Source organism: Emydura macquarii, unplaced genomic scaffold (genome assembly GCF_026122565.2).
Source record: "Emydura macquarii macquarii isolate MOO-44397 ecotype Brisbane River unplaced genomic scaffold, CSIRO-AGI_Emac_v2 contig_1263, whole genome shotgun sequence".
Taxonomy (NCBI): Eukaryota; Metazoa; Chordata; order Testudines; family Chelidae; genus Emydura; species Emydura macquarii.
The window spans coordinates 8510727-8537956 of NW_027131400.1; the positions used below are offsets into that span (position 1 = coordinate 8510727).

Consider the following 27230-nt stretch of genomic DNA (forward strand, 5'->3'; position numbering starts at 1 on the left):
ATATCCTATAAGAATACGTGTGTTACAGCTATGCAAACTTTTTACTGTATATTGTGATTTAAATATGTCACCTGATTACATATTTATAGGGTTTCAAGTGCATTCCAAGTGGAACCCTAGATGATTGGTACGCTTTCAAATATTTGTTTGATGTAAGAGTATTTTCATATAAATATTCAAAGCTCTTCAAAGTAGAACACTTCTGGACCCACAAGCATGTAGAATTTACTACTTACCTCTGCGTCGAGGAATTATCCGCACATAGCAGATTTTGAATTCCCTCAGTAAAATTGATTCCACTGGTTCTGCACATTATTCTCCCTGTCTTCCATTTAGCATGTTAGTTTGCTGACAGTAGAGTACACAGCACTTAGCAGCTGGTTTGTGGAACCATCAGTCAGGAAATTGTATGATAAATAGGAGGTAGCCAGGTTTAGTGGCACTTTATTCTGCTTCAGCAGTTTTAGCCTGACTTTGGAAAAGTCATCATGTGGTATTTTTTTCAAAGGTTGCAACAGGAGATGGCTACAGCGCAGTAACTTATTACACATACGCTTGAGTTATGATGTTCACCAGCTGTATTGCTCATGTGTAAATAATAAACTGTGAGAAGGATAATTATGGCGGATGCTAGGTAGTCAAGTCTGTTCTAGTCACGTGGGGTTGACTTAGGCACTTCTCTGTGCAATGATGGAATACTTTTGTTTCCCAGACAAAAACGACAAACAAGATGCTACCAGGGTACATAGAGATACTTAATATTAAAGGACTCAGAAATGTGTTCTTTGAGATTTATGCCCCATTAAATTTCAGTACAAGATGACAAAGGTTAATGAAGAGACTGTATAACTCAAACACACACATTAAATACTACTTATTTCATTCGTGCAGTTGAGATAGATCTGGGTTTTAGGTAATTTAATATTCAATATTCCAGTCCTGAGACAGAAAATTAAAGATCACATTTAACTTTAGGACTGATCCTGTGCATGGTTAATCTGTGTTTAAAGAGGTAAAGAGGGGAACTGCTCTCCAGAGTGGAATTTCAGACTGGCTCAGCAGGGATGGAAAGTAAGCTGTTCATCCTTCACAGGCTTGTTGATCTTGTGCGATGTGAGGTTTGGTGCTATTTGACATGAGTAAGGGGATCAGAATCTGGCCCCTGGCGATAAACCTCCCCTGTCCCTTGTTTTCCTCAGAGTTGCTACTATGAGAGAGGCAGGGGGATAAGTGTGTTTGTTGAAGAGTGGGTAATATGTCTTGGAGGAAAATAATGTACAGCAATTTCTATTAAAAATGAAAGCAGTCTTTTTTTTTTTATTTTTATTTTAAAACCCCAGGCTTCTCAAGTAGGTGTAAGACTCCTACTCATCTTACATTATTGCAATTAATAGGCTGAGGGGTAGGGAGCAGGGCAAACAACAGGACCTCACACTGTGTAGACATATCTGTGCTCCTCTTCCTCCTTCAGACATTTTCCCCTGATTTCAGACTCCGTTGTGGCCTCTGGGGCTGGTGATTGATGCAAAATGCATTTCATGCATTGGAAGCGAGTATCTTCCGGTCCACCTACAACCACTGAGGAGTGTATAAGTTTCTGTGATTAACTGTGAGTCTTATAGAAGTCAGTGGGGCTCAGCACAGGTGTAGGAGTGGATCAGATTGCAAGAGTATAGGTGTTTATGTCCAGTTTGTAGGGTAGGGCTAGAATTAGGACTATCATGAGTAGGTTTTCCCTGCTCACGTTAGGACGCCACAATCATTTTTCAAACAGGATCAGGCCCCATGTCAGGAAATGGCAGAAACGTACCGTAACCAAGCATACTGTAAATAATGCTTAACAAATAGCTGATATTAGAGCTGGACAGAAAATTTCAAATGTTTCAAAATTGTCATGAAAAAATGGAAATATTTCCACAGAACTTGTGTGAATTCCCCATCTGCCCCACTCTCCCATCTCATTTATCCTCTACACTCCTCCTTTTCTACCAACTGCACCTGCTTGGAGATTCTCAAACATTTCAAACTTTTGAGAGGAAATGGGCGAAATTCGATGTCCCGCTCCCTTTTCAGATGTATGTAACTGCTTGAACATTGTCTCCTCCAGTTGATGCATTTAAATATCTTTTTATAAAATAACATTAAAAAGTTACAATGGCATGAAAACATAGATAGAGAATATCTATATTTAAACCGTAGCATCCAAAATAGGGGAAAGCTTTAATTAGGGAGTTATGTGGAAAATAGAGGGCTAGATTGTGCTGGCCCGAATGCAACCTGTGTAGTGGAGAGTTCAGGAGGAGACTGTGAGGAGCTGTCCCCTCTTGTGAAATGCATATAAGGGCTGTCTGGAAGTAACAGGGAGTAGTGCAGTGGCAGCTACAGAGTTGGCCTCTCCAGTAAGACTTGCCAGAAATAGGGTGGGGAGTAACCAAAGCCCTGTCTCCCCACCCCTTTTCATGCCTGCCCGCAGAGGTGACTAGCTGCGTGTGAGGAATATGCTGCATCCTTTTTAAGGGTTGACAAAATGAATCCCCACGCCCGGAGGCACATACTTCCTGATGCTTCCCCTTGGTGCGCTGCAGTACAGCGTCTGCTCCAGTGCAGCCTTTCCCCATCATGTTTTCCTTCTAACTTAATTGTAATTTACTCCAGATTGTATTTTGTGTGCCTGCTGTTTTTAGTAGTACATTCCACTGTAACTTTTTTACTGTATGCTATCTGTAGACTATTTTTAAAGTCTTTCTTTCCATAACATTTTTATTTGTTTTAATACAAAAAAATAAAAATAAAAAAATGGAACCAGGGATGCTTATGAAAGGCTCAATGATCCTTTTGATCTGACATGTCACATATGTGCACGGTAATTATTTATTAAAGGCTTCTTTACTTAATTTGCCATTTAAGCTACGAAAAGAGAATATTAAAATTAATAAATGAATATTCATGTTCATCAGTGCAAATTGTATGGGCCAAACTCCACTCAGTTTCATCGGCGTTATACTGGGAGAGGAGAATTTGAACTTACGCCATGCTGCAGCTGGCACATAATTGGAGATGTGTAATCAATATTTTTAAAAAATAGCTGCGTGATATATTCATATTTGGAAATTTTCTATGTTTTTCAGATCCACCTCACCTTTTTCCAGCATTCCACCCTCCTGTACCAATTGATGCGAGACATCATGAGGGACGTTACCATTATGAACCATCTCCCATTCCTCCACTGCATGTGTAAGTATGAACATTTTCAACACTGTTTTATTATGGAGCCTAGAACAAGAGACAAACATTTGAATCTTTATGGTACTTAAAACTCTGTGCCTGGAAAGCTTTGCAGCTGGAGCTGGAGAGCAAGATTTATGTTTGGAATGCATTGAGTTTATCTGGTCGCGGATTCACTGAAGCAGAACCAGGCTGGTGCCTTAGAAATGCCTGTTATAATAGGTAACTGGCAAGTGTTACCTATATATTTTGCTGATGTTTATTCTGTGTGCTGTCATTCTATAAATACTAAATTAACAAGTACAGAGCCCTGTGAAATACTGCTAAACAAAACGTATGTTTTGTCAGGATTAGGTTTGGGATTCTTCGTAGCTAAAATTTCCTGTAAAGTCAAAGCTTTTTCCTTGTGACTGCCATGAAGTGTAATGAAATTTTGGGTGAATTTTCACAGTCCCTGTTGTGTGTGTGCACAAGCAGTCCGTTGATTGATGGGAATGTCACCCAAACAAAATGGCAAATGTAATAGAGCACATGGTTTACACAAAGATAAAAGAAAAGAATGCCAGTGATAACATGCATTAGAAAAAGAGGGGAGAGGGGGAACCCTGTGGAAATAAATATTATTCTATATGTAGAGAGGAATATCAGATTTGTAAAATAAAACAGTGATCTTTAGTTGTAATGTCCAGAAAAGTGCCATATACCATAAAAAATGGAGCCATAAGGAGGGCTTAGTCCTTTGCTAAAAGTCTTGATATATACATTTAATTATACCTAATAATCACCCTTCAGACTAAGAAAATAAAAGAAGAAATGCACAAGTAATACTTTGAAGAATAATGCTAGTTGTTTAGATGGCAGATTGCATCTCCATGGCTATTAGTTACTGCTGTGTAATTACATATATACAGAAGAAAAATGAAGTTGTTTTAAAACAAGTCCTCCTCTGTGAGCAGAATTAATTGATATTAACAATCCCAACTACATGCCCAAGTACACACGCAATATTTTACCAACAGTTTTTTTTGGATTAGTCTCCTATTACTGAATTGTAATTTCAGAGCAAATTTGCCTGGAGGTAAGTAATAAATCTGTGTTGCAGTCTTCTTTGGGCATTAAAGTAAAAGTGGGTATTTATAGAATGAAAGAGAGAGCACAGAAACTTGTGATTTATTCCTCAGAGTTCCACTGATGCATCGGTAAGTACTTGCATTGTATTCAACCATGCAATTAAATGCATTCAAATAAAGATTTTGATTTAAACCTACTGTTTAAAAACAAGGACATTTTGAATTATGATGGAAGTATCACCCCTTTCCTCCCATGTTTTGCAGTGGATATGAAGCTAGATTCTAACCTAAGCTTTTTAGAGTCCTTCACGTGGTTTTGAAAATCAGCCTCTGGTTGGAGGCTTACGGCAAGATCCTGCTTCCTTTGAAGTCAGGGGGAATTTTGTCATTGGCTTCAACAAGAGCAAGATTGTCACCGTTACCATTATTTAATTAAACCTCATATTTAAATAGCATCTCTCATTCTAAAGGATCCCAAAGTGCTCTGCAAACTAATATATAGATTCTGGGCTTGTAGTTTGCCTGGTGAAAGATTTCAGGTATGAACCCTATTAGCAACTTTACTGTTGCTGAAATGCATTAGACTCTTGGATGGATCACAGCAGTATTCTACCAGTGCTCAATAACAGAGCAGAGGCAAATTATAGGTGATCAGAGTGTGATTCCCCAGTTTGGAATATGAAAGGAGTTGGGACTAATAACCTATCATGACAAAAGCACCACACGTTCTTTAAGAACCATGAATGATCAAGATCTCAGTTTAATGTCTCATCTGAAATACAATAATACACCGTCTTTCTATCATGCTGGGTCAGTGAAATCAGTACTGACTCAGAAGAAAGAGTGCCACTTATCGAATAATCAACACCAATACTTGCTGCAGCACCATGGATGTCTCCCATCCAAGTACTGACTCAGTTTGGCCTTGCATAGTTCAGAAGAAACAACAGGATTTTAGCATGAGGTCATGTGGCTTCAGGCAGGTATTTGAGATACATCTCATAGTTTCAGCCCTAATTTTAAAATTAACATTTCTTTGAAGTTGTTGATTTATTTTTACATACACTTCAGTAGATTCTTCCTTTCAGGTAGTTTTTGCCATTGCTGAAATGATAGGGTGTAACACACCTAATACATAATGGAGCCAATCTGACCACTGTAATTAAATGTTAATACATAATTAGATAATTGTACAAAGACTTTCAGTACTTTTAGTACTGTACTGTACAGTATAGTACTTTCAGACTATAACAGCTTTTTCACTGGTGTTAAGATTTGTCCTGCTTGTACAGTTTTCAAAAAGTCGCAATATTGTATATGCATGATAGACACCAACAGCTTTCCTGTAATTTACAGTCTGTGGTGTAAATCCATGTTTAGGAACATTGGATTTTGACTTAGAAGGGATTAATCACTGTTTTGGAGACATTATTTGGATAGTTGTAATGACATCCTTTAAAAAAACCTGGTAATTTAAAGTTATTTCAATTTCTGGGAGACAGTGGATAGGACGTAGGACAGGAGTCAGGAAACCAAAGGGTTTGTTCACATCTCTGCCACTGACTCTATGTGAGTCACTCAGCTTCTCTGCTCCATATTTTCCCCATCTGCAAAACTGGGGATAATGATGCTTTCCCAGCTTTGCAAAGCTCTTTGAGATCTATACCTAAAGCCTGCTGTGTCTTACTATAATTAGGAATCAATAGAACAAGTAGAGAAAAAATATAGAAAATTTCAAAAAGATCTTGTGCACATGATGGCATCAGGGCTTACAGTATCTTTTTTGAGTGATAGGCAAACCAAAAAAGCAGTCAATATTAGGGTGTATAGGGTTCTTGCTTAGTTCAACCATTAAAGATATATACATGATATATTAGGGGGTTTTTTTTAATTGCTCATGGAAAGAAATCTTCTAGCCCAAATTTCACCCTGGAGCAAAATTTTATAACTGAGTTATAAACCCCTAAAATAGGGGTTTATGTTTATGATGGAATTGCTGACAGATGCATATGTAGAGTAGGACTAGCAGGCACCGCTATAATTATGCTATCGTATCCTATCATTAAAGATTCCATTGAAAGAGGTTTATAAATTGCTCTTCTTTTTAGATATACCACCCTACATTAAGGCATCAACGATATGGTGCAGAATTAAATTAAAATCTCATAAAATGAAATATGTTCTGTATTAGCTGTTTGACACTTAATTTGCCTCTGAATGAGGAGAGGAAATCACAAATTAACCTGCCTTTGTTTTTCCAACCATGGCTTATTAGGTGTTAGAACAACTGCAATTACAGCCTGGTAATAAGCCCCCAACCTTTATGAATATGTACTGAAATGTGTCACTTTGTATTACTGAAAACTCTTTTGTTAGAACTGCTTCAGTTTTCCTAGAATTTCTACTGTACGTCTTCAGTTTATAGCTTAGCAGGAAGAAGTGTAACAAACTCTTCCTCAACAGCAGCACTTAAACAGTGCTAGTAGAAACTACATGTCTCACTTTTCAAATTCAAAGCATGAATCTTAGTATTTGGATAACTTCTATGAAAATTACATTATCTTATAACTTAGGCACTAGAAAATTAAAACAAACCAAAAGAAAACGGATTCTGTGATTTTTTTCTGTTTGTTTAGCTCTTTCCTCAATTTATTAACTAGATTTCTACAATGACAAATCACTCTGTGATTAACTGTGGTTTCTAGCCCTTTCTGTTTACTGAAACATCCTTATATAATTCTACCTTCTCCCACCAGTCACCAGCCAATTAATGTATGGCCATGTCCTTAATACTTTTGAAACCATGCCTGACACAACAGTGCTATTTAAACATAATGTGTCCCTTTCAGAATGCTACCCTGGTCCTTGTGGAAAGGATTTTCTTTTTTCTGAAACCAAATCATAATCATGCAATATACTAGCTTGGGTAGTAGTCAGAGTGGCTGATATTATTTTTGGTATAACAAAAAAAAATTGCCAACACTGGTCAGGGGAACTATGATAGAGCCTTGCTGTCTAAGACAAAGTAAGTGTAAGGAACTGTAATTTCAGCCGTGGAGTTTTCCACTTTTTGTGCAGGATGAGGTTGTCTTTTATTTTAAAAGGAACCCAGTGGTATTTAATGGAATTCACACTGGAAGGTAGAAAATTCCCTAAAAGACAGGTAGAACTGAATAAAGGGAGCATAAAATGCAACCAAATCAACATGGTGTCATTTTATGCCTAATTTTCACAGAAGTTAATGGTTACACTAGATGGAAGGCACTGGAAAGTCAGGCCCAGGAGCTATAACAGTTCAGTGTTTCTCAACCATTTTGATACCGGGGTCTGTCTTGCTGCCTTCCTAAATTGTGTCAGGGAGATCTCAGGGACTGGTCATTGAGAAACATTTGAACTTATGCAAGTTTTACACATTGTCTCTGAATTTGGTTCATTTCATTCAATGGTACTTCTACATTCGAGGGGGTTGGAGGATTGGACTCATATATTCTGTAAAGCAAGAATCTTTTGCCATACCAGGGTGAAAAGAAACCTGGGTTTTCTCTGTCTTTTTTTTTTTTTTTTTAATATTTTCCTTTTTCCTTTATACTTGAGTTCCCAAGCTCCTTTCCCCTGTAGTATCAGTGTCTAGCGCCTTACCTTTCAACCAGTGGATTGGCAAGTGGCTCCTCAGCTTGATGCTGTACCAATGGACCCTTCCACAGCGGGAATGGAAATCGCACCCAGTGTAGCCGATGTTGCTGGTGGGACAGGACTAATGGGCTCTGTGGCTTGGAACAGATTTCCTGGGACAGCCAAGCGCCATTGAGGAATGAAGGCTGAGTGGCACATGGGCCTTTGAGGAAAACTATTGGACTATCAGGGGAAGTCGGCATCTGGGACATTGCAGGGCAATCTGGGAAAGCATTTAGCTGTAAACAGGGACAATTCTTGTGTTGTATAGGAGGCAGCAAAAGAAAGCTGTTTCTGAAAGTGGGGAGGTACTGTGTCCAGTCATCATCAGAAACCAGTAACCATGGAAACTTGTTAGAGGGAAACTTGTAGTTCGGGTAGGGGCTGATGAGAGGGAGAGTGGGTGGTGCCAAAAGAAGGCAGAGGAGGTGGGAAAGGGAAGCTTGGAGCAAGAACATAAGAACGGCCATACTGGGTCAGACCAATGGTCCCTTTAGCCCAATATTCTGTCTTCCGACAGTTGCCCCCTGCCTGATGCTTCAGAGGGAAAGAAGAGAATAGGACAATTTTCAGTGATCCATCCCCTATCATCTACGGCCCTGCCTATCTTGGCCAATAGCCATTGATGGACCCATCCTCCATGAACTTATCTAATTCTTTTTTGAATAGTTATACTTTTGGGCTTCACAACATCCCCTGGCAATGAGTTCCACAGGCTGACTGTGTGCTGGGTGAAGAAGTACTCTGTCTGTTTTAAATTTGTTGCCTATTAATTTTGTGAGGTGATCCCCTAGTTCTTGTGTTGTGAAGGGGTAAATAACACTTCCTTATTCACTTTCTCCATATTATTCATGATTTTGTAGACCTCTATCATATCTCTCCCCCCCCCCTTAGTCGTCTCTTTTCTAAGCTGAACAGATCCAGTCTTTTAAAATGCTTCTCATACAGAAGCTGTTTCATACCCTTAATCATTTTCATTGCCTTTCTCTGAACCTTTTAAAATTCTAATATATCTTTTTTGAGCTGGGACAACCAGAACTGCATGCAGTATTCAAGGTGTGGTCATATCATGGATTTATATAGTGGCACTGTGATATTTTTTGTCTTGTTATCTCAATGGCGTACTGAGGGAGCGGTGGGCGGGCCATGCCCCTGGGCGTTGGCTGGGGGCCGGGGGAGCCCAGATAAGTCCTCCTTGGAGGAGCCACCCCCCGCTGTTGCAGGCGGCCAGGGGCCTCTGGGCTTTAACATCCCCGGTGGCCACACAGACCCCAGCACAGGCCTGCTGATGGTCGAGGTCTCTCACTGCCGGGGGAGCAAACGATTTCCCGGCCCTCCGCCCCCATGCTGGGCACAAGGAGGGAGCCTCAAAGACCCTGGCCATGAAGGGGTCAGGCAGCCAAAGGTGAGGCTCCAGGGCAGAGCCTGTCATGCTCCCTCTTTCCCCCCCACTGTCAGGCAGCCCCATCATACTTACATTTGCACCCCCCCCCCTTGGTGGCAGTGGCTGCGCCCCATTCTGTGCCCCAGGTCTGCAGGCCTGTTTCCTGCTGTCTCCCGCTCCCCGCCACCCCCACAGCACCGACTGGGGGGGATGCAAATGCAAGTCTGCCCCGACCAATGGGGGTGTGTGTGTGTGTGAATATAAGTATTGGCCCCCGTGCGCCGGAGACCCACGGTACATCACTGTGTTATCTATTCTTTTCCTAATGGTTCCTAACATTCTGTTAACCTTTTTGACTGCTTCTGCGCACTGAGCAGATGTTTTGAGAGAACTATCCACGATGACTCCAAGCTCTCTTTCTTGAAGTGATAACAGCTAATTTAGACTCCATCATCTTGTGTGTATAGTTGAGACTGTGTTTTCCAATGTTCATTACTTTGTACTATCAATATTAAATGTCATCTGCCATTTTTTCCCGCTGTCACCAGTTTAGAAAGATCCCTTTGTAACTCTTCACAGTCATATTTTGACTTAATACATAATTACTCAAGATAGTTATCTGAAAATTTGCCACCTCACTCTTCACCTGCTTTTCCAGCTTATTTATGAATATGTGGAATAACACAGGTCCCAGTATAGATCCTTGAGGGACCTTGCTATTTACCTCTCTCTATCGTAAAAACTGACCATTTATTCCTGTCCTTTGTTTCCTATCTTGTAACCAATTACTTATCCATGAGAAGACCTTCTCTCTTATCCCATGACTGCTTACTTTGCTTAAAAGCTTTTGGTGAGAGACCTTATCAAAGGCTTTCTGAAAGTCCAAGTACACTATATTGACTGGATCACCTTTGTCCATGTCTTTGACTCCCTTATAGGATTCTAGTAGATTGGTAAGGCATGATTTCTCTTTGCAAAAGCCATGTTGACTCTTCCTCGACATATGTAAGTGCCTAATAATTTTGGTCTTTTTTATAGTTTCAACCAGTTTACTTGGTACTAAAGTTAGGCTCACTGGCCTAACTGTAACTGCCAGGATCACCTGGACCCTTTTAAAAAAAATCAGCATCACATTAGCTCTATCCTCCAGTCATCTGGTACAGAGGTTGATTTAAGCAGTAGGTTACATTCCACAGTTAGTAGTTCTGCAGTTTCATATTGGAATTCCTTCAGAACCCTTGGGTGGATACCATCTGGTCCTGGTGACTTATTACTGTTTAATTTATCAGTTTGTTCCAAAACCTCCTCTACTGGCACCTCAGCCTGGGAAAGTTCCACAGATTTGTCACCTAAAAAGAATGGCTCAGTTATAGGAATCTCCCCCTTATCTTCTGCAATGAAGATCAATGCAAAAAATTCATTTAGCTTTTCCTCAACATCCTTGACTTCCTGGAGTGCTCCTTTAGCACCTCAATCATTCAGTGGCTACTTCTGAGGTACTTACAAGAACTAACAGCAATTTGTTTTTATATTTAGATAGTTGCTGTTCAAAAAATCAGCGTTGCATTAGCTACCCTCCAGTCATCTAATATAGAGGCTGATTTAAGCCATAGGTTAGGAGACAAGGTTAGAAGAGAATGTGGGCTGCCTTGGAGAGAAAAGAAGCAGGATCCAGACAAAATTTGTAGATACAATGGCTAAGGTGTAAGTACTGCTTGTACATCATTTTGCTGATTAAGGGAGCAGCAAATCAGTGGTCATTTGATAAGTTAGTTGCCTGGCAGCTGTGATGTAGAGTAAAAAGGCCTGCATCCTACACCTGGGGCCTCAGTAGATAGTTTCTCCAGTGCGTGGACTTTTACAAACCAGGGAAAGGAAGCCTGAGTCTAGACTGGAGCTGTGGTCTCCTGCTTCAGTATGTAGCATTGCATCATTTGGAATAGTGAATACATGTTTTGTTTAGCTAAAGTTACTTGTTTAGTAACATGGACCCCGAGAGTTATAGATCATAAATCCTCATTTGCAAACACACCTGCAAAACAGGTTTAAAAGTAGATCATGTCTTTAAAAAGTAGCTGAAACCCTATGGGGAATTTGGAAAAGCAAACTATTCTCTTGGTGTATGGTAGCATTTATTTTCTGGAGAGACGGTGTCTAGGGGTTTCCCCTGTTTTCTTTATTATGAGAGACAGTTGTAGAAGAAAATAAATTCATTTTAATACCCACATTCATGATACTGCTCCCCCTGCCCTGAATTAAGTAAATACTTTTCAATATAGTGATTCAAAATTTAGTTTCAATTAACTTTAGCCATAGCTAAAAGAGTTTCTGTATACTCCATTCTGTAGTCCGCTTTTAACCTTCTCAAAGATATGCCATGTCTGCACTGGATAATGTGTTTACGGAAACCATTGAAAAACGACAGTCTTATTTAAAAGTTTGATTATTTTAGGAAACAAAATTTAGATTAAATGGGGTTTTCAGGCCAACGGCATTCTAATGTAAATGGGTGCAGCAGCGTGAAAGTCCGTGGAGTTGCCCCTGATTGCATCAGATTAAATGTGGTTCATTTCACATGCATAGTTTGACTACTATATTTGGGAAAGGGGGGGGGGGGGGAGCATGTGCACGCACTTGCACATACACACAAACATGGTTCATTGGCTTTCTCCCACCCCACCTGGTGTAGTACCTGGGGTGCCGGTGCTGGGGGTGGGGAGAGCGTAATGAGGGAGCCCCAGCTGCTGCTGGTGGCCACTCCAGCACTGGCTGCTGCTGCTCTGGTGCTGCTACGGCTGAGGGGATGCCACATGCGGGGCTCCTGCTTCCTCCTTCCCTTTCCTGTATCCCCTTCTCTTCCCTATCCCCAACCCCTCCCCCTTCCTCTCTTCCCCGTTCCCCAGCCCCATCCCATACCTTCTCTTTCCCCCCAATCCCTCTTCCCTATGGTCTCTTCCCCCCACCCAATCCCCCTTGCCCTGCCCCCCCACGGGCAGTCACTGTTGTATAGGAAGAAGTCAGGCAGTAGGACCCAGGAGGTGGTGTCCAGCTGCTGAGGCAAGGACATAGAGCACAGGAAAACAGCTGCTCCCTCCCACCAACTCCTCCCCTCACCTTGAGCCAAAACTTGCGGGTGGCAGGGGGTGTGCTCCCCTGCAGTCTGAGCAGAGCAAGCCTTGCAGGAGGACAGTGCTTGGCACTTGCAGAAATGGGGGGGGGGGGTGAGAGTGCCATGTGACACTGTGTGACACTTCCACACACCTCACCTCTATTTTGGGGGGGGGGGCAATGCCCCCCCAGAGTTCCCCAATCTACACCCATGGTTAATTTGCCTCTGCTGATAATTCTTCATCCTTATTCCTCCTGCTGTCAATAATCCTTTGTTTGTGACATCATAATCTGCTCCACAGCAGCTAATTGTTATATCAGAGGATTATGACTTTTAGAAGGATATAAACAGGAGCAGGTGAACTTAAAGAAACAAAGGGTCTCTATTCCTCTGCTGCAACCACAGTGACTTCAGTGGGGGAAAAGGGGATAAACACCAGGTGAACCAAGAGAATTTGGCCCAAAATTTAATACATATGTAGTTTTTAAAAATAGAAACTATCTCCACAAAAAATATAAAAAAACCAGAACAAAAAACCTTTTGCACAAAAAATCTTGAAAATAAACAGAAAATGGTAAATTTTGCGGTTTAGAGTTTTGTTTTTGTTTATATCCCCTCCTTAATCTCCCTTTTCTCCCTCCCACTTTTTCTTTTTCTCCCCTTTTCCCAGTGGTATTTTCATTTAAAAACAAAGAAGTTTTTTTTTTTAAAGGCCATTTTCTGTCAAGAATGTTTTCAAAATTAAAAATTCAACCAGCTCTAACAGAAACTTTCTGTGGCCTATTCATTGGCCTAATGGAAGACCCAAAATGCCATGTGGATTTGTTTTTATTTCCTTTCTCCCTTATCTTGGGCTGGAAATGCTAATGATATAACAATCACTGCCCTTGGAAGGAGGTGGGGTACCTTGAACAGTGACATATATGCTGAGTAGGAGAGCAGCACTGATGGACTCTGCAGTGACAATGAGTTTGTAGCAGTGCTTTCAGGAAATGTAAAGTGGGGGGAAATAAGGGAAAACCCTTCCACATCAGTAAGGAATCTTAGGATGTGACCTTTCTCTGCAATCCGTCTCTATGGAAATCCATTTTCTGGACTAAACCCAAGAGTAGCTTGGCACAGACCTTCACTTTGATTAAGAAATGAAATGGATTTAGTAACACAAGATGTCAGTTAGAATTAATTTTTACAATAGGAACTCTTTTCATCAATATCTGTTATGAAGATGGCAACTTAGAATCTTACCATTGGACGTCAGTGTCACTTGGCTAACTTATCTCCGGAGGACAGTTAATTACAATATTTATGTAAATTCTCAGGCTTGACTTGAGATGCAGTGGAAACAAAATAAGTGGCCATCGAAATTGTGACTGATGATATATCCCGTACACAACATTGGTCTGCAGAAATGAAGACATAACCGGGTGCTTTCAGATGCACGTGTGTGATTTATCTTTGAATAATAGGACAGAGATCTTTGTCTCTGCATAACATTGACTTGAATTTGAGTTACTCCAGATTTATACCAGTATAACATCATTTGACCAGATTCTGACTGTAAAAAGCTAGAAATATGAAGAGAAAGCATATGAGAAAGAAAGTATTCACACAAAACATGATGGGAAAATTCCCATCAATTACCTTTATGTAACAGATAGCTTAAATAAATAAATACATTCAAGTAACTAATTGCTATATTTATGCTGTTTGAAATATCTAAAATCTCATTCTGTTATCAGCCAGAAAGAATGCAAGCTCTAAATATAGTGCACATTCAGGATCTCTCAGCCTGTGGCTTCTTGGACAAAATTCCTGTGTTCTTTGTGCTGTAGTCAGCAGTATTAGTCGAGTGAGCAGATATTGACTGTGGTATTCACGTTCAGTGAACCGGAAGCAAGCCAACTCTATAGAGGCTGCTGTCAAACCTGTTGCAGTGGCCTTTGAGGGACTGGACTGTGACAGACTTTTTTTCTTTTTTGTTTCTTTCTCTCTCTTTTTTCCCCCTCTTCAGTATAATGCTTCCACTCATCTTAAGTCTTGCTTCAAAGAAAACTGAAAATTTACAGTCTTAGCGCAATTTTAAAAAAAAATAAATAAATAAAGCTATGTTGTGAATTGTAAGTCCATCCCAAAATGAAGGTAGGTATAAACTGCTGGAAATGAAAGCAATTTTTTTATCATGTAAAACAAAGAACATCTTCCACTACCACAGTCTAATGCAATCCTCCCCCACTTAGAGTAACCCACCTTCCCCCGCACTCCACCCCCAAAACAAAGACATGTCATTTCCTGTACTCTTGGAGCACGAATTAAGTTCAATTCAGAACTTCCCTCAAGGGAGACAAAAATCTAAGCAAGGGCCTCTGTGTGTGTGTGTGTGTGTGTGTCTGTCTGTCTGTCTTTTTGTCTATGTAACTATTAAAAGCAGGCTTCTGAGCCCCACTTGGCTAAATTTCTGAAGCCTAAGTGACTTACCAGCTATTCATTGCACATTCTGTGGCCTAAGTGAATCTACAATTTGTATTGCTATATCGAAGTGGTAATACAAATTTAGGTCCCAGTTCTGCCCTTGGATACACATACACACATACATACGTAACTGAGGACAGAACTGGGTTCTGAGTTGTTGCTCGGTAATAGATTGTGCTGTTTAATTTGATGTCGTTGGGGTACTTTAAATGCTGAAAGGAGTTGGTACCTCATTTGCAAGGTGCTGAGTTCATACTTCAAGGAGCTGAGCACCATGAACTTCGTGTTAAAGTTTACAGGAGGTTGTTTCCCAACCCTCCTTCCGCCAGCTCCTGCAGGATTGAGTCCTTAGAGTCTGATCCTGCAACGAATTATGACTGAACTTCTAATTACTCCTCACAGTGTCTCATTGAAGTTAGTGACTTCACTGGGACTCCACAAGGAAATGACTACACATGCCGCTGAAACTCGATGCAGACCAAGGCCCCAGGACTGTATGCTTCTCAAGTCAGGGACCTTTCTTCTATGTTCATTTTTTTTTGTAAAGTGTTGTGTACACTTATGATACTGTAAAAATAATAATTAGTGATAATTTCAATCTGGGAACAATGTCTAAATATGGTTGATTTAAATGGCTACAGTTTTTGAAATGTGTATCATAGAGCCTTTCACCGTTACATCACCAGTTCAAATCCAGCCTACCCTACCATGTGTGGTTGCCATGGCTTTTTGTTGGCCTATATACATGAGTTTGATGGTTGAAATCCAGTCCATATTGTAGAGGCTACCAACACAAATAGCTCTATTTGACATCCTTCTAGACACTTTCAGTAGAGGGGGCAAGGACCCAATGGCCATTGAGAATCAACTACTCTCTACCTCTGGAGACAATCCCTTCAGATTATGATCTATACACATCATCAAGACGGTGTGGAAGTTTGTACTGCTGATATCCATCCTGTACTGTGATACCCGTTCTGTGGATAGGGAACTACCAGTTTGACATCTTTCATTAGCACTAAATTCTCTCACATTCAACTAGATTAAATTAAAGTACAAAAATCATAAAGTGTATGTGAGTTGTGCACAGAGATCTCAAAGATGGAAATTTTGTTTGCATAATTTAGCTGCCAGTTTTTAAAAATGTAGCCCAAAACATCCATTTGCCTTGTACCAGTTGTTTTTTTATGGATTTTCTCCCCATGTTTGCATAAATTTATGTGCAAGAATCATTATTGTCTGGAGATGTATTTGCTAAAAGGTATATATTACAGGCATTGTACAAGAACACTCTGTTGTATTTCCAGCTATAGAGACACACTGGCTTGGAATAGAACCAGAATTGGAGTGAATCATCTTTGCCTCATTTCTTCTTGGGGCTGTGGTGTTTCAGTTGTTCCAGCACCTAGCTGGAAGTGACTTGCAGTGCTGATTTTGTAGCATCACAATTTTTCTGTGTGCCTACGAGGTAAAGTAGCAGGAGAAACTGAGGAAGTTCTGAAACAAGCATAAGAATTTGGGATAGTTGCAGTGGCTATTTGTTTCAAGTTAACTTTAATGTAGTTCACCTCACCTTTACCATAGGCTGCGGTACTAGAAGCACCTGGTGCCTGTCACACCTACTTCTTTGCATGCCTGACAACTAGTAGGTGCTCTTGGAGCATGGAAGATATTAGCCTATAGCTCCCCCAAAAGGCTCTGCTCCTGGAGTGACAAAACCACTCAGCCCTGAAACAGCTCCAATTTCACCAGGTCACTTCCTGCATTAGAAGTGTGGGTTACAGGTGCACCACCAGTCCCATGTACCAGCTTCTGCTATACAGGCAACCTGCTTAAATGAACTGGTTGGTAGAAGCACACCAAGCTCACCAAATGGCTACTACTCCCAGAACTTATTTTCCTGAACTGGCCCCTGCTCTGGGGCTTGTTAAGAAAATAGTTGATGTACATATACATACATATATGTAAATCTGTATGGCATTTAGTGATGTAGTGTGAGAACTTTTGGACCTTCTGATGTTTAACATAGTTGCTAAAACTTGCTTTACAGTGACTATTAATTTTGAGCTGTCCACCAGTGCTAGTGATGAAAAGCATCTCCAGGAGTGGACTAGCAACCACGATTAATACTGAGAACTGGCATGACCGTTCCTACCAGGCCTATGGTCATTTCAAATTAGAATTTTTTGTAAAATGTTCTCTTTGCAAACCACAGAATTTCAGTGGCAAATTTAATATCAACAATATTCACATTTCCATAATTGAATTTTACTTCTGAAATTTACTGGCGCTCTTCTTTTAATCTCTCAACCTCATCTTCTAATGTGTAAATTAGGAATGAAGCAAAAATCCCACAGGGATGGTGTTTAACGTTGTGGGGATGTGACTTATTTTAGGTGTTTTAAAGGAAAGGATTTTTTTTTTTTTAATTTGAAGAAAAAAAAAAAAAAAAAAAAAAGGTACTCAGCATCACAAAGCAGACATTGAAGACCATGTTCGTTTAAGGTAATGTGAGAGCCTTTCCAGCAAGCTAGCCAGAATAAAGAATGCCTTCTGTGCTACCTTCCTGGAAATAGGTAAGAGAATACGAGAAGCTCAAACTTGTTGAATTAGTAAAAAAGCATGGCATTCTCAAGCATTAGATGCAGTTGGCTTATAAAAATCAACAGTGATAAATGGAACGGGGAAGAGGATATTGTATTAAAAGGTTTTACAAAGGCCGAATTCTGTGGAGGTTTTGAAAAGACATCAAAATCATGTATACATGAAATTATTGAGGGTGGTGGTGGTGGTGATACCCTATTAGTTTAAAACACTCATTTTTAATAATATATGTGTGGAATTAGTGTTTTAGCAAATGGATTTCAAAGTTTGATTCTCTTTTTACAGCTCAGTCCTACAGTCCCTGCACAGGGAAATCTCTCAATACAGACAGTGGCAGTGTGTTTATATAAACGGCCAGATACTGATACGCTTCCTCCATCTGAGTAGTCCGATTGGTTGATAGCAGAATCTGGCTATCGGACTGTAGGATTGGTTCTGAAATAGCCGTGCACTTTGTCCTCAAATCTGTGTAGAGGCAGATAGGTCGGAGTGGCTGTTCTCAGGAACGCTGCCTCCTGTTTTACATGTAAGGCTTCCTGTGATCTGTGAGCATCCAGAAGATAAAACAAAAGTAATTACAGTAATCACTCCAACTCTCTTCTTAGTATTGCAATGTCTGGTTGTTATGGGTTCTCCTCTCCCCCTCCCTCTTCTCTTTTGTACACAAAAATTTCAAGGTTATTTTTTTAAATACCTTAAGGCATTTTCTGAGTGTTTTTGAACTGGCTCACCATTCACCAGTGTATTTGTTTATGAAGGGGTCTTCTTTGATGAGGTTTTTGTCATATGCATCCACTGAAGTTTCAGTGTACTCAAGCATTAGAAAAGCCACTATTGGAGAGTCTTTGTTTTCTTTGTTGAGCTGTTTATTTTGCTTTCTTCCCACGCGGTTCCCTGGCCTTGCTCTGACAACTGGTTTTCTGCATGAATTACATTCCTCAGGGCCACAAGTCTCCTAATTCTTCCAGTCGATTTGATTCCTGCCTGTGTGATTAGTCTTCAGCTCCAGCTCACAGTTGGTCTTTGCCAAGCAAACTGCTTGCTAAGTGCCTTTAACATGAAGACCTAACTACATTTTTTAACCTCATTAGTGTGTAGGGCACTGCTTCATTCCTGTTTAATAACATGGCTACTATAGAATCATCACTTGCTCTAAACCAGGTTACAAAAAGGTTACTTAGTTGTGTGGTTTACCCTCCATGTGATAATGCTTTTGCAGCATAGCAGTTTGGTGTCTTAAGTACATGTCCTGTTTTTATCATGTAAATAGCCCTTTGAAAGAAAACCTATTAACACTGAATAAGGAACATTTTCATAGTAAGAAATTTCATAATAGTATTTCAAAAAGATCAGTACAGCCTATTTGGAAATAGTGAATCTCAGAAATGAGTACTAGCAGAAAATATCTTACAGGGTACTTTTGAATTTTTTGGAGATGGGGGGGAGGGGAAGGACAAAAATGTACTTCTCATTCAAGCTTTCTAATCACAAGGACCTCTGGTTACACCAATGTAAATCCAAAGTCCATTGTGATTTTGGCTTTACACCACTGCAGCTGAGATCTGAATCTGTCTTGGCTTGCTTTTAACTAAGCATTGGAACTCTGAAATCTAATTGTAATTTGTATGTCAGATACCATGGAAAAGGTTGTATTTTCAAATGTTATAAATACAGTAGAAAAATAAAAGTTTCCCTGAAAAGACAACTTCACCAGAGAACTGAGGAAAGCAAGCAAGCACCAGGTCGCATGCCATTTGTGATGGTGCGTTTGTACAGATGCATAGCACAGCCACTCAGAGGGTGAGACTTCATGATTAATGGTGTTTATTCTTGACAGAAGCCTCCTTTATTTATCTGCAATACAGTTAAGCGATTTTATCAGTCACCTGAATGAAAAATATTCAGTCATACCAATATTGCAGTGTAAATTGAGTAGAGTCACTTTTTATTATATCTTTCAGCCTTATCATCTGCACAGTAATTTTCTAGCAGGGGTTTGATATAGAAAGGCTGGATTTAGCTGTACTTGACACAAAGCCTCTTCAATTTCCCCTAAAAGTTCAGGCTGCTCTTAGAAATGTGTGTGTGTGTGCGTGTGTATATATATAAACCCCTCTTATCCAAGCAATTTCAGGATTTGAAAGAATAAAGATAAAATGCACAAACCTGGATGTGAGAAATGTTGTTAATATGAAAATATCTAATAGCTGTGAAGCCACTGGTGAAAGGCTCTTTAGTGTTTAAGCTTGTGGCTTAGTGCAGAGCTTTTTGCATGGCTACGTAGTCTGACTTTCGTCTAATCAATCATCATCCAACTCCAATCAGCATACAGGCAAACCCTATCGTTCATCCTGGGTGTAATTTCAGAGTTGAAGACTATAATGGCCACATACAGCACATTAGTCACTGCGATAACAGCCAGTGGCACTCCTGAGGAACTGAGGGGGCTGGGGGGGGAGGAGGGGAAAGGAGAGGAGAGGGAAAATAAAATTATTCTCAGCCTCATGATGCATTAGTGAAATAGGAGCCAATGTTAAACAAATGTTTATTCAATTAGCTGGTTTAGCAGCATTAAGTATGAGAAGGCTGGTGACATTTCTTTGACCTGCTCTTTTTGGGGGAAAATGCAGATGGTATTATATATCTACATATTAATGTGGTTCTTCTGACATGCTAATTAAATATGTCAAGAGGTTTCAAGTACTGTCTGTAAACCAAAGGAGAATACAATTTTAATACTGAATAAGACCAGGTATGCACGAGTGCATTGTAAGAAAACTGTTGCATACCTACGTTTGCTTGAGGAGCGTGGTTAGTAATTTCTGTGACCTTTCTGTCGTTATTAACACTCAATTAGCCTGGTGTGTATTTCAAAGATTTGCAAAAAAATAGATCTTCCTGTAGCATATTGCACTGCAATACAGTGTGAAGGTGCAATGGTACATGAAGTGTCATCATTTTCTCCAGCTCCTCTAGAATAGAGCTCCAATTTCTTTGATCCTATTTTAAAATTTACTTAGAGTAAACTATATTGTTGCATGGGACCGAGACCTGCATATCACGTATCATTTGAAGTCCTGTTATTCTTGATGCAATAATGGCCATCAGCTAACAGAACAGGAGCTGGAGTTGGCTGAAGAGTGGGAGGGAAAAAATTCACACACACTAGGTTGGACCAGCTTGTGATACCTTTACTCACACTGATTCTGTGTGAAGCCCCGTTGAAGTCCACGTCACCAAAGTAAAGTAAGTCAGTTCATGCAGTAAGGTAATACTAAATGTGGGTAATGGTATCGTTATCTGGCCCATTCTCACTGTTATTTAATATTTCTATTACCATATAAGGAGCTCCAATCAGGATCAGAGCTCCATTGTGTTAAGTACTAGACAAATATATACAAAGACATGGTCCCTGCCCTGAAGAGCTCACAATCTAAGAAGACAAGTGACATGAAGGGAGGAGAGAGAGAGAGACAATTATTTGTAATATGTTTGCAATTTTTATTATTATGGGTAAAGAAATTGCTGACTCTACACGTCTCTCTTAACCTAGCCATTATTAGTTGGTAGATTTCTCTTAAGCATCACTGCAAAGGTGGATGTTGAAGAAGAATTTGAAGGCGAGCATAGTGACGCTTGGGTCTGTTCAGGTAGGATGTTCCATATGTAAGGTACTGCTTGGGAAGCAGTTTGGAGAGAGATTTGTGAGAAATACAAGTGGCAGCAAGTGGACAGAAGAAGGGGTGGAATGGAGAAATCGGGAGGTGATACAATAAGAGAAAAGAGCAGACAAGTAGTTAGGTGTAGAAGGACTTTGAAGGTGAGGACAAGAAGCCTGGACATGATTTGGTGAAATAATGGGAGGCTGTGGGCGGTCAGGGTGAGTTAAAGAGAAGTGTTGAAATCCTGAATTACCCATATTCACACCCAGTTTTGTTTGGTTGTGTGCAAACGTTTGTGCCAGCATAGTATTGTCTACGTACATGTTTAAGGAAAACAAGTGTCAGGCTCAGAACCAAGACTTGTTCAATTAAGAAATGAAATTTTTTTCATAACTAACTGGAATGATCCAGAGGGGTAGCCGTATCAGTCTGTATACAGCAAAAACAACGAGAGTTCTGTAGCACTTTAAAGATTAACGGATTTAATTTCTGTAGGTATAAGCTTTCGTGGGCTGTAACCGTGACAAAGTGGGTTACAGCTCACGAAAGCTTATGCCTGCAGAAATTAAAGTTGTTAGTCTTTAAAGTGCTACAGAACTCTCGTTGTTTTAACTGGAGTGAGTTTCAGTCAGAAACAGGGGCAGTATACAAAGGATAGGTCAATCCGGAGCAGAACTGAAACAATTCTGTGTGACTAAGGTGACCAATCACACAGCTTTGTACGGTGCATGCCCAATATCAGATATTCAAATGAACACTCACTACAAGTTTTTTTTCAGTTAATCCACAGGTTGATATTTGTTTTTGTGACCTATTCATTGAACAATTACAGTAACAAAGCAAGCATGTAAAATGCTTGATCTGTATCAATGGAAAAATTGCACTACATTCACCAAATTAAAATTGTTTGCATTGATTAATGTGACCAACTCTTAACTGTACCAGTAATGTCGAACTTCCCATTGAGGGATGGGGGAAGCATTATAGGATTCCTTTGCTGCAAGTGCTCAGCTAAGAAGATTGCTGCAGTAAGATTTCCAATTGCATTGAAGAATTGGCCGCCGTCAGTCTAGGCATAGCCTTGAGTCTCCTCATACTGTGTTCACTTTCACTGTGCAGTTTACCTTTATGCGTCCAAACCTCCCCTCCCCCAAAACCCAAACCTTTGGTTTCCTAAAAGAACTTATCCCCTAAAGTCATTAATGGAGTAAAACAAACAAACAAAAAAGTGAATCAAAATCATCTTGCTCTGACTCAAAGTGAGGTTTTGTTTATTTTTGTATTTGATATATTTGCATTCCAGTTGTGCCCATGACATACAAGACACTGTCCACACAGTTCTTGCCCCAAAGAAGTAACAATCTAATGTTACTAATATAATACCTATTAGCTCTTATGTAGTATTTTTCATTCATAGATCTCAAAGCATTTATGAAGAAAAGTATAGTTATCTCTGTTTTACAGGTGGGGAAACTGAGGCACAAGGCGGAGAAGTGATACACCCAAGGTCACACAGCAGATCATTGACAGAGCTAGAAATAGAGTTGATATTTCTTTAGACCTGATCCATTTCCCTATCCACTGAGTCATTTGTGACCATTCTGACCATTTGTGTTTAAACAGTGTATGCACAGGACTCGTTAATGATATGTACATACATCAGCTCTCTTAACTGAGATACTATTATTGAATTGTAGGCTCCATAGTATCTTGTGGCTAAATCATACTCTAATCTCATGTTAATCTCCATAGAGTTTTAATTGTTTCACTACACTAGCCACAGTTTAGGCATTTGTGTTGGAGGAAAGTCAGGTGGTGTGTTGATTAGATAGCGTGGGGATCTGGACATCAGGAAATCCAGGTTCTGTTTCCAGTGCTTCTAATAAATAATCCTGTTAGCTCAAGCAAATCATTTCATTTCACTTTGAGATTTCAGATGAAAGCTGTTACAAATGTGCAAAGTGCTTTTTACCATTCATTTTCATTTTTTATTAAGTTTGCTTGATATTATGTTCAGTTTGCCTGACTCCCAAAATACAATCCTACAGATGTGAGGCGTGGTGTGATAAAAAGTAACAAAGCTTAATTTAGAAGAATGCATCGCTATCCTTTATTAAATATGATTGAGAATCTAGACATATGAAAAGTTATTTTTATAGTTTTTACCCCCATCAGTTAAGTGCATGTCCTTGTGTTTATTACTGTTTGCAAATTTAACTAGATGTTCAAAGAGGAAGGAGTGAGAGTTACGGGATGGGATGTTCAAAAGCATTCAGCATTGGCCTAACTCTCTTTCCATTGAAGTCAATGAGAGTTCTATTATTGACTCCACTGGGAGAAAAATTAGGCTCACACTAAGACCCAGATGCTCAAAGTCCATTGGGAGTTAGGTGCCTTAATACCTTTGAGCATCTGGGCCTAAGTGCAGTGCTTTTGACTCTCTCAGCTGTAATTACTTTACTTTGAGAACAGTGGAAGTTTTGTCATCAACTTCAATGGAGGTAGGATTGGGCACTACCATAGCAAATACAGTCCTTGAGAAACATGGTGGGTTAAAAATGGACCCACACACAAGCACATAAAACCCCATACCAAAATGCAAAATCTCTTTTTCCTAATCAGTGCTGCTGTCATAAATAATGTATGAATTATTGTGTATTACACTTTACTGTAGTGTCCTAACATAGTTAGATGCAATACATGTGTGAGCACATGTATGCGTGTTAATAAAGTATTTAGTATAATCTAACTGTTCTTTTCTCTTGGGTTTGTAAAGCTACCATATGGTGAATATTTTAGCCCCGACTTCTATGAATTAATTATCAATGTTTTTTCTCTTAAACGGTTTATCTGGTTGATGACATTCATGTGTTTTCTGGGGACATAATTAGTGCCCCGAGCCCAATAATGCAAGCACCTGCTACTGAGCGTGGGGCTTACAACTTTGGGAAGTAATATTGGGATCATTCGGACTACTTAAAGTTAGCACTGTACTCACTAGTAAGTGTTTGCCGGATCAGGCCCCAGGTTTCCAGGGAACAGGATTTCTTGGTATAAAAACTCTTTCACTGGCAACAGGCATATTGTTGACAACTGGTGCCAAGGGGTTAATCTGTTTATACGGCTATTGTATGACAAAAACATAGTCATTTAACAAGGGATATATTACCAAACCTATTCATTCGGTCATGCATCAGAATAGGGCTGCTCTCGTCTGAAATAACAAGGAAGACTTTTTGTTGTTCAAATTCTAAGATCAAATAGAAATAAAAAACTTTATTGCTTTGCTGACTGTCTTCTAAAAATTACTCACAACCCCCCCCAAAGAAACCATAGACATGTTTATGTTTTCAATTCTCCAAACAATAGAGAAGTGAATGGATATCAGAGAAAGAGCATGGCATAGATATTAGCTCTTGAATCGAATGACGTCCTGGAAAATGATTAAATATCGAGGTTTGAACTTTGACATTTTAGTAATATAACAAGATGTATGAAAAGGCAATAATAAATTAGGTTACGTTATAATATTTCATTCCAGTTGGTTGACAAGTTTTGTTCTCTAAGATAGATTATTGTTCTATCTGAAGCCTTAGCACAGTGTCATGTTTGCAGTGCTGTAGTTAAAGACTGCTTACAGTTTTCAAGGTAAACTTTTATTTTTCAATGGATTAATAAAAGGGCCATTTAAAAAATTTACCAGGATAAAACTTGGCATTAAAGTTTCCAGTCTAGAGTCACACTATTTCCTCTAAAAATAAGGAAATGCTTAAATTATCATATAGTTTTAAAAAAGATACGTGGTACAAACAAACAAATAAAAAAATCCTCTAAAGCCCATAGTTTTCGATTGGTTTCAAAACTATTTGTTAAGCCACTAATGGAAAAAACCCACCTTTGTTCCCAGTCTCTTTATGCTGCTACAAAGGGCTCCAATAGCCCCCAGAGAATACTGCCATGCTTGGGGCGTTCTAGGCCAAGCCTAGAGTGAAGCTGGCGGAACAACTCTATCCCAGCTCTGTTTCCAGTGTAATGGGTGGAGACAGAGATGTGTGCAGAGACAGAGTGTACTCCACTACATCCCTGCACAATTTACCATAGTCCCAGGACTCAGAATTAGGGAAGCACAATGTGGCTTAAAGCCACCTTAGCTCCCCGTTCCCGTTCCTGTGCTACCCACAGAAGTTCCAAGAATACCCAGTCTAAGCCTAAATTTAAGAATAGATTATTGGATGGCACTTGGGGGAGATCCCCTGCTTAGCTCCCATCCTGGGACTCATGGCTGAGTACTAAAGCAGTATGTGAAGGGGAAAAAAAGAGGAAGGGGATTAGTGGGGTGGGGAGCAGGGGAAGATGTTTTTTCCCCCTGTTGTTGAATTTCAAAAATATTTTGGCTAGCAGGATAGTAGGTTGAAAAAACAGCTGGAATATTTTGCCAACATTTTTCCTGTTGTTTTTTGTTTTTTGTTTCTTTTTTGTTTAATTTCAAACTTTGAAAAATGTGACCATGCACAGCTAAGGGAAGGAATCTTTCCCCTTCCTTCCCATCCCCTGCAAGCTGCAGAGCAGGTTTCGTGGGGATGAGAGGGAGAGAAACGCTCCACATCTGCATTGTCAGCCTAAGGGCTGGTCTACACTTAAAAGTCGGTTGACATAGCTGTGGCACTCGGGGGTCTGAGAAATTCATTGACTTAGCTACCATCGCTCGGTGTGTATGTGATGTTCCTATAGTAATGGAAAAACTTCGTCCTTTGCTGTCGGAAGCATCTACCTTGCGGCGCTACAGCAGCCTAGCTATGGTGCTGTAGCTGTGCCACGTAGCCCCGGTAATGCAGAGATGGCCCAAAGGTTGGAGCCAGCTCTGGAGCTGTCATGCCTCACCCTACTCCACCTTCAATGGAGGGAAAAGACTGGAAAGTGCTTCCCTAAATACCCACTGTTGAACAAGGGGCTACCGCAGAGGTGTGCCCTACAGGATGTGCACACCTCCTCGCCCCGGTGCTGTCTCTCCAAATCATGCCTACCCCTCAGTCCAATTCATAACAGAACTGCAGTAGTTCCAAGAGCCCTCTGGAGGAAGGGGCCGGATTTCCCCTTTATCAGCAACTGATCTGAGAGCGTTTGATTTTTGCCTTAATTTTAAAGAGGAGCCGTTATTTAACAGTCAAAGTTGGTTCCTCGGCAGTCTGCTTTCTACCACTCCCCCCGCTCCCGGCCAAAAAAAAAGTGTGAATGGAGGGCTCCTGAAAAGTTCTGGGTGGGCAGCGCTCTGAATGGAAGTCCTCTGTCCACACGAGCCATTTAGTGCAGGCCGTGGCAGTGCAGTTTTCCCACCTAGCCTTGGCAGTTAGTTTGTCTAATACATGTTCTGAGAGGCTCCATCCATACAGTCATTGGCCTGTTTGCTCAGATTGCCAGCGACAGGAACTAGTTTTAGTGAGGCGTATACCTGTCCATTAGAAACTGGATAGAAAAAAATCAACTAATTTACATAGAGTGTTGTCAATGCTCAGGTGACAGAGATGGTCATTGTCAGCCTCTGCCCATATTCCTGCCTGTTATCTAGAGGCATAAAAACTTGGTAACTCTGTAAATCACCTGACTCATAACCTTTGTCTCAATGCTGCAAATGGACCTGATAGCAATTTCCAATAAGACTGAAACCCTTTGGATAGTCCTGGAAGCATAGTCACTATTTACTGTCAATGGAAGAACCACGGCAGTCCCACAGAGATTGTATTGGATATGAACAACCTGTGAATAGGGGTTTCCCCAGTAAAAGAGGGGGAAAAAAAAGACTGCCTAAACAAAGCGAGGAAATGTTTTTTCAGTGCCACAAGGAAAGTGCAATAGAATTCCAACACTTGTATTTATAATTTTGGTGTATTTTATTGTTTGCAATTGGCTATAAGAGGGTTGTTACCTGTATTTTGGAATGTTTGTTTTATAGGTTTCCTGGTTGGTTGCTTTCTCTATTCAGTTAAAAAACACAGTTTGGTCACATCTTTTAATAGCTCTTACCCATTGTAATGTGC

The 27230-nt window shown here is 40.1% G+C and overlaps 1 protein-coding gene across 1 annotated transcript in view; it reads left to right on the forward strand.

The window, feature by feature from the left end:
* The window catches only part of GLI3 (GLI family zinc finger 3), a 238333-nt gene that overhangs the window by 120024 nt on the left and 91079 nt on the right, over positions 1-27230 (forward strand). Inside the window, exon 4 of the mRNA XM_067550432.1 lies at positions 3129-3234. Coding sequence (XP_067406533.1) covers positions 3129-3234 — 106 coding nt within the window. The remainder of the gene's footprint in view (positions 1-3128; positions 3235-27230) is intronic.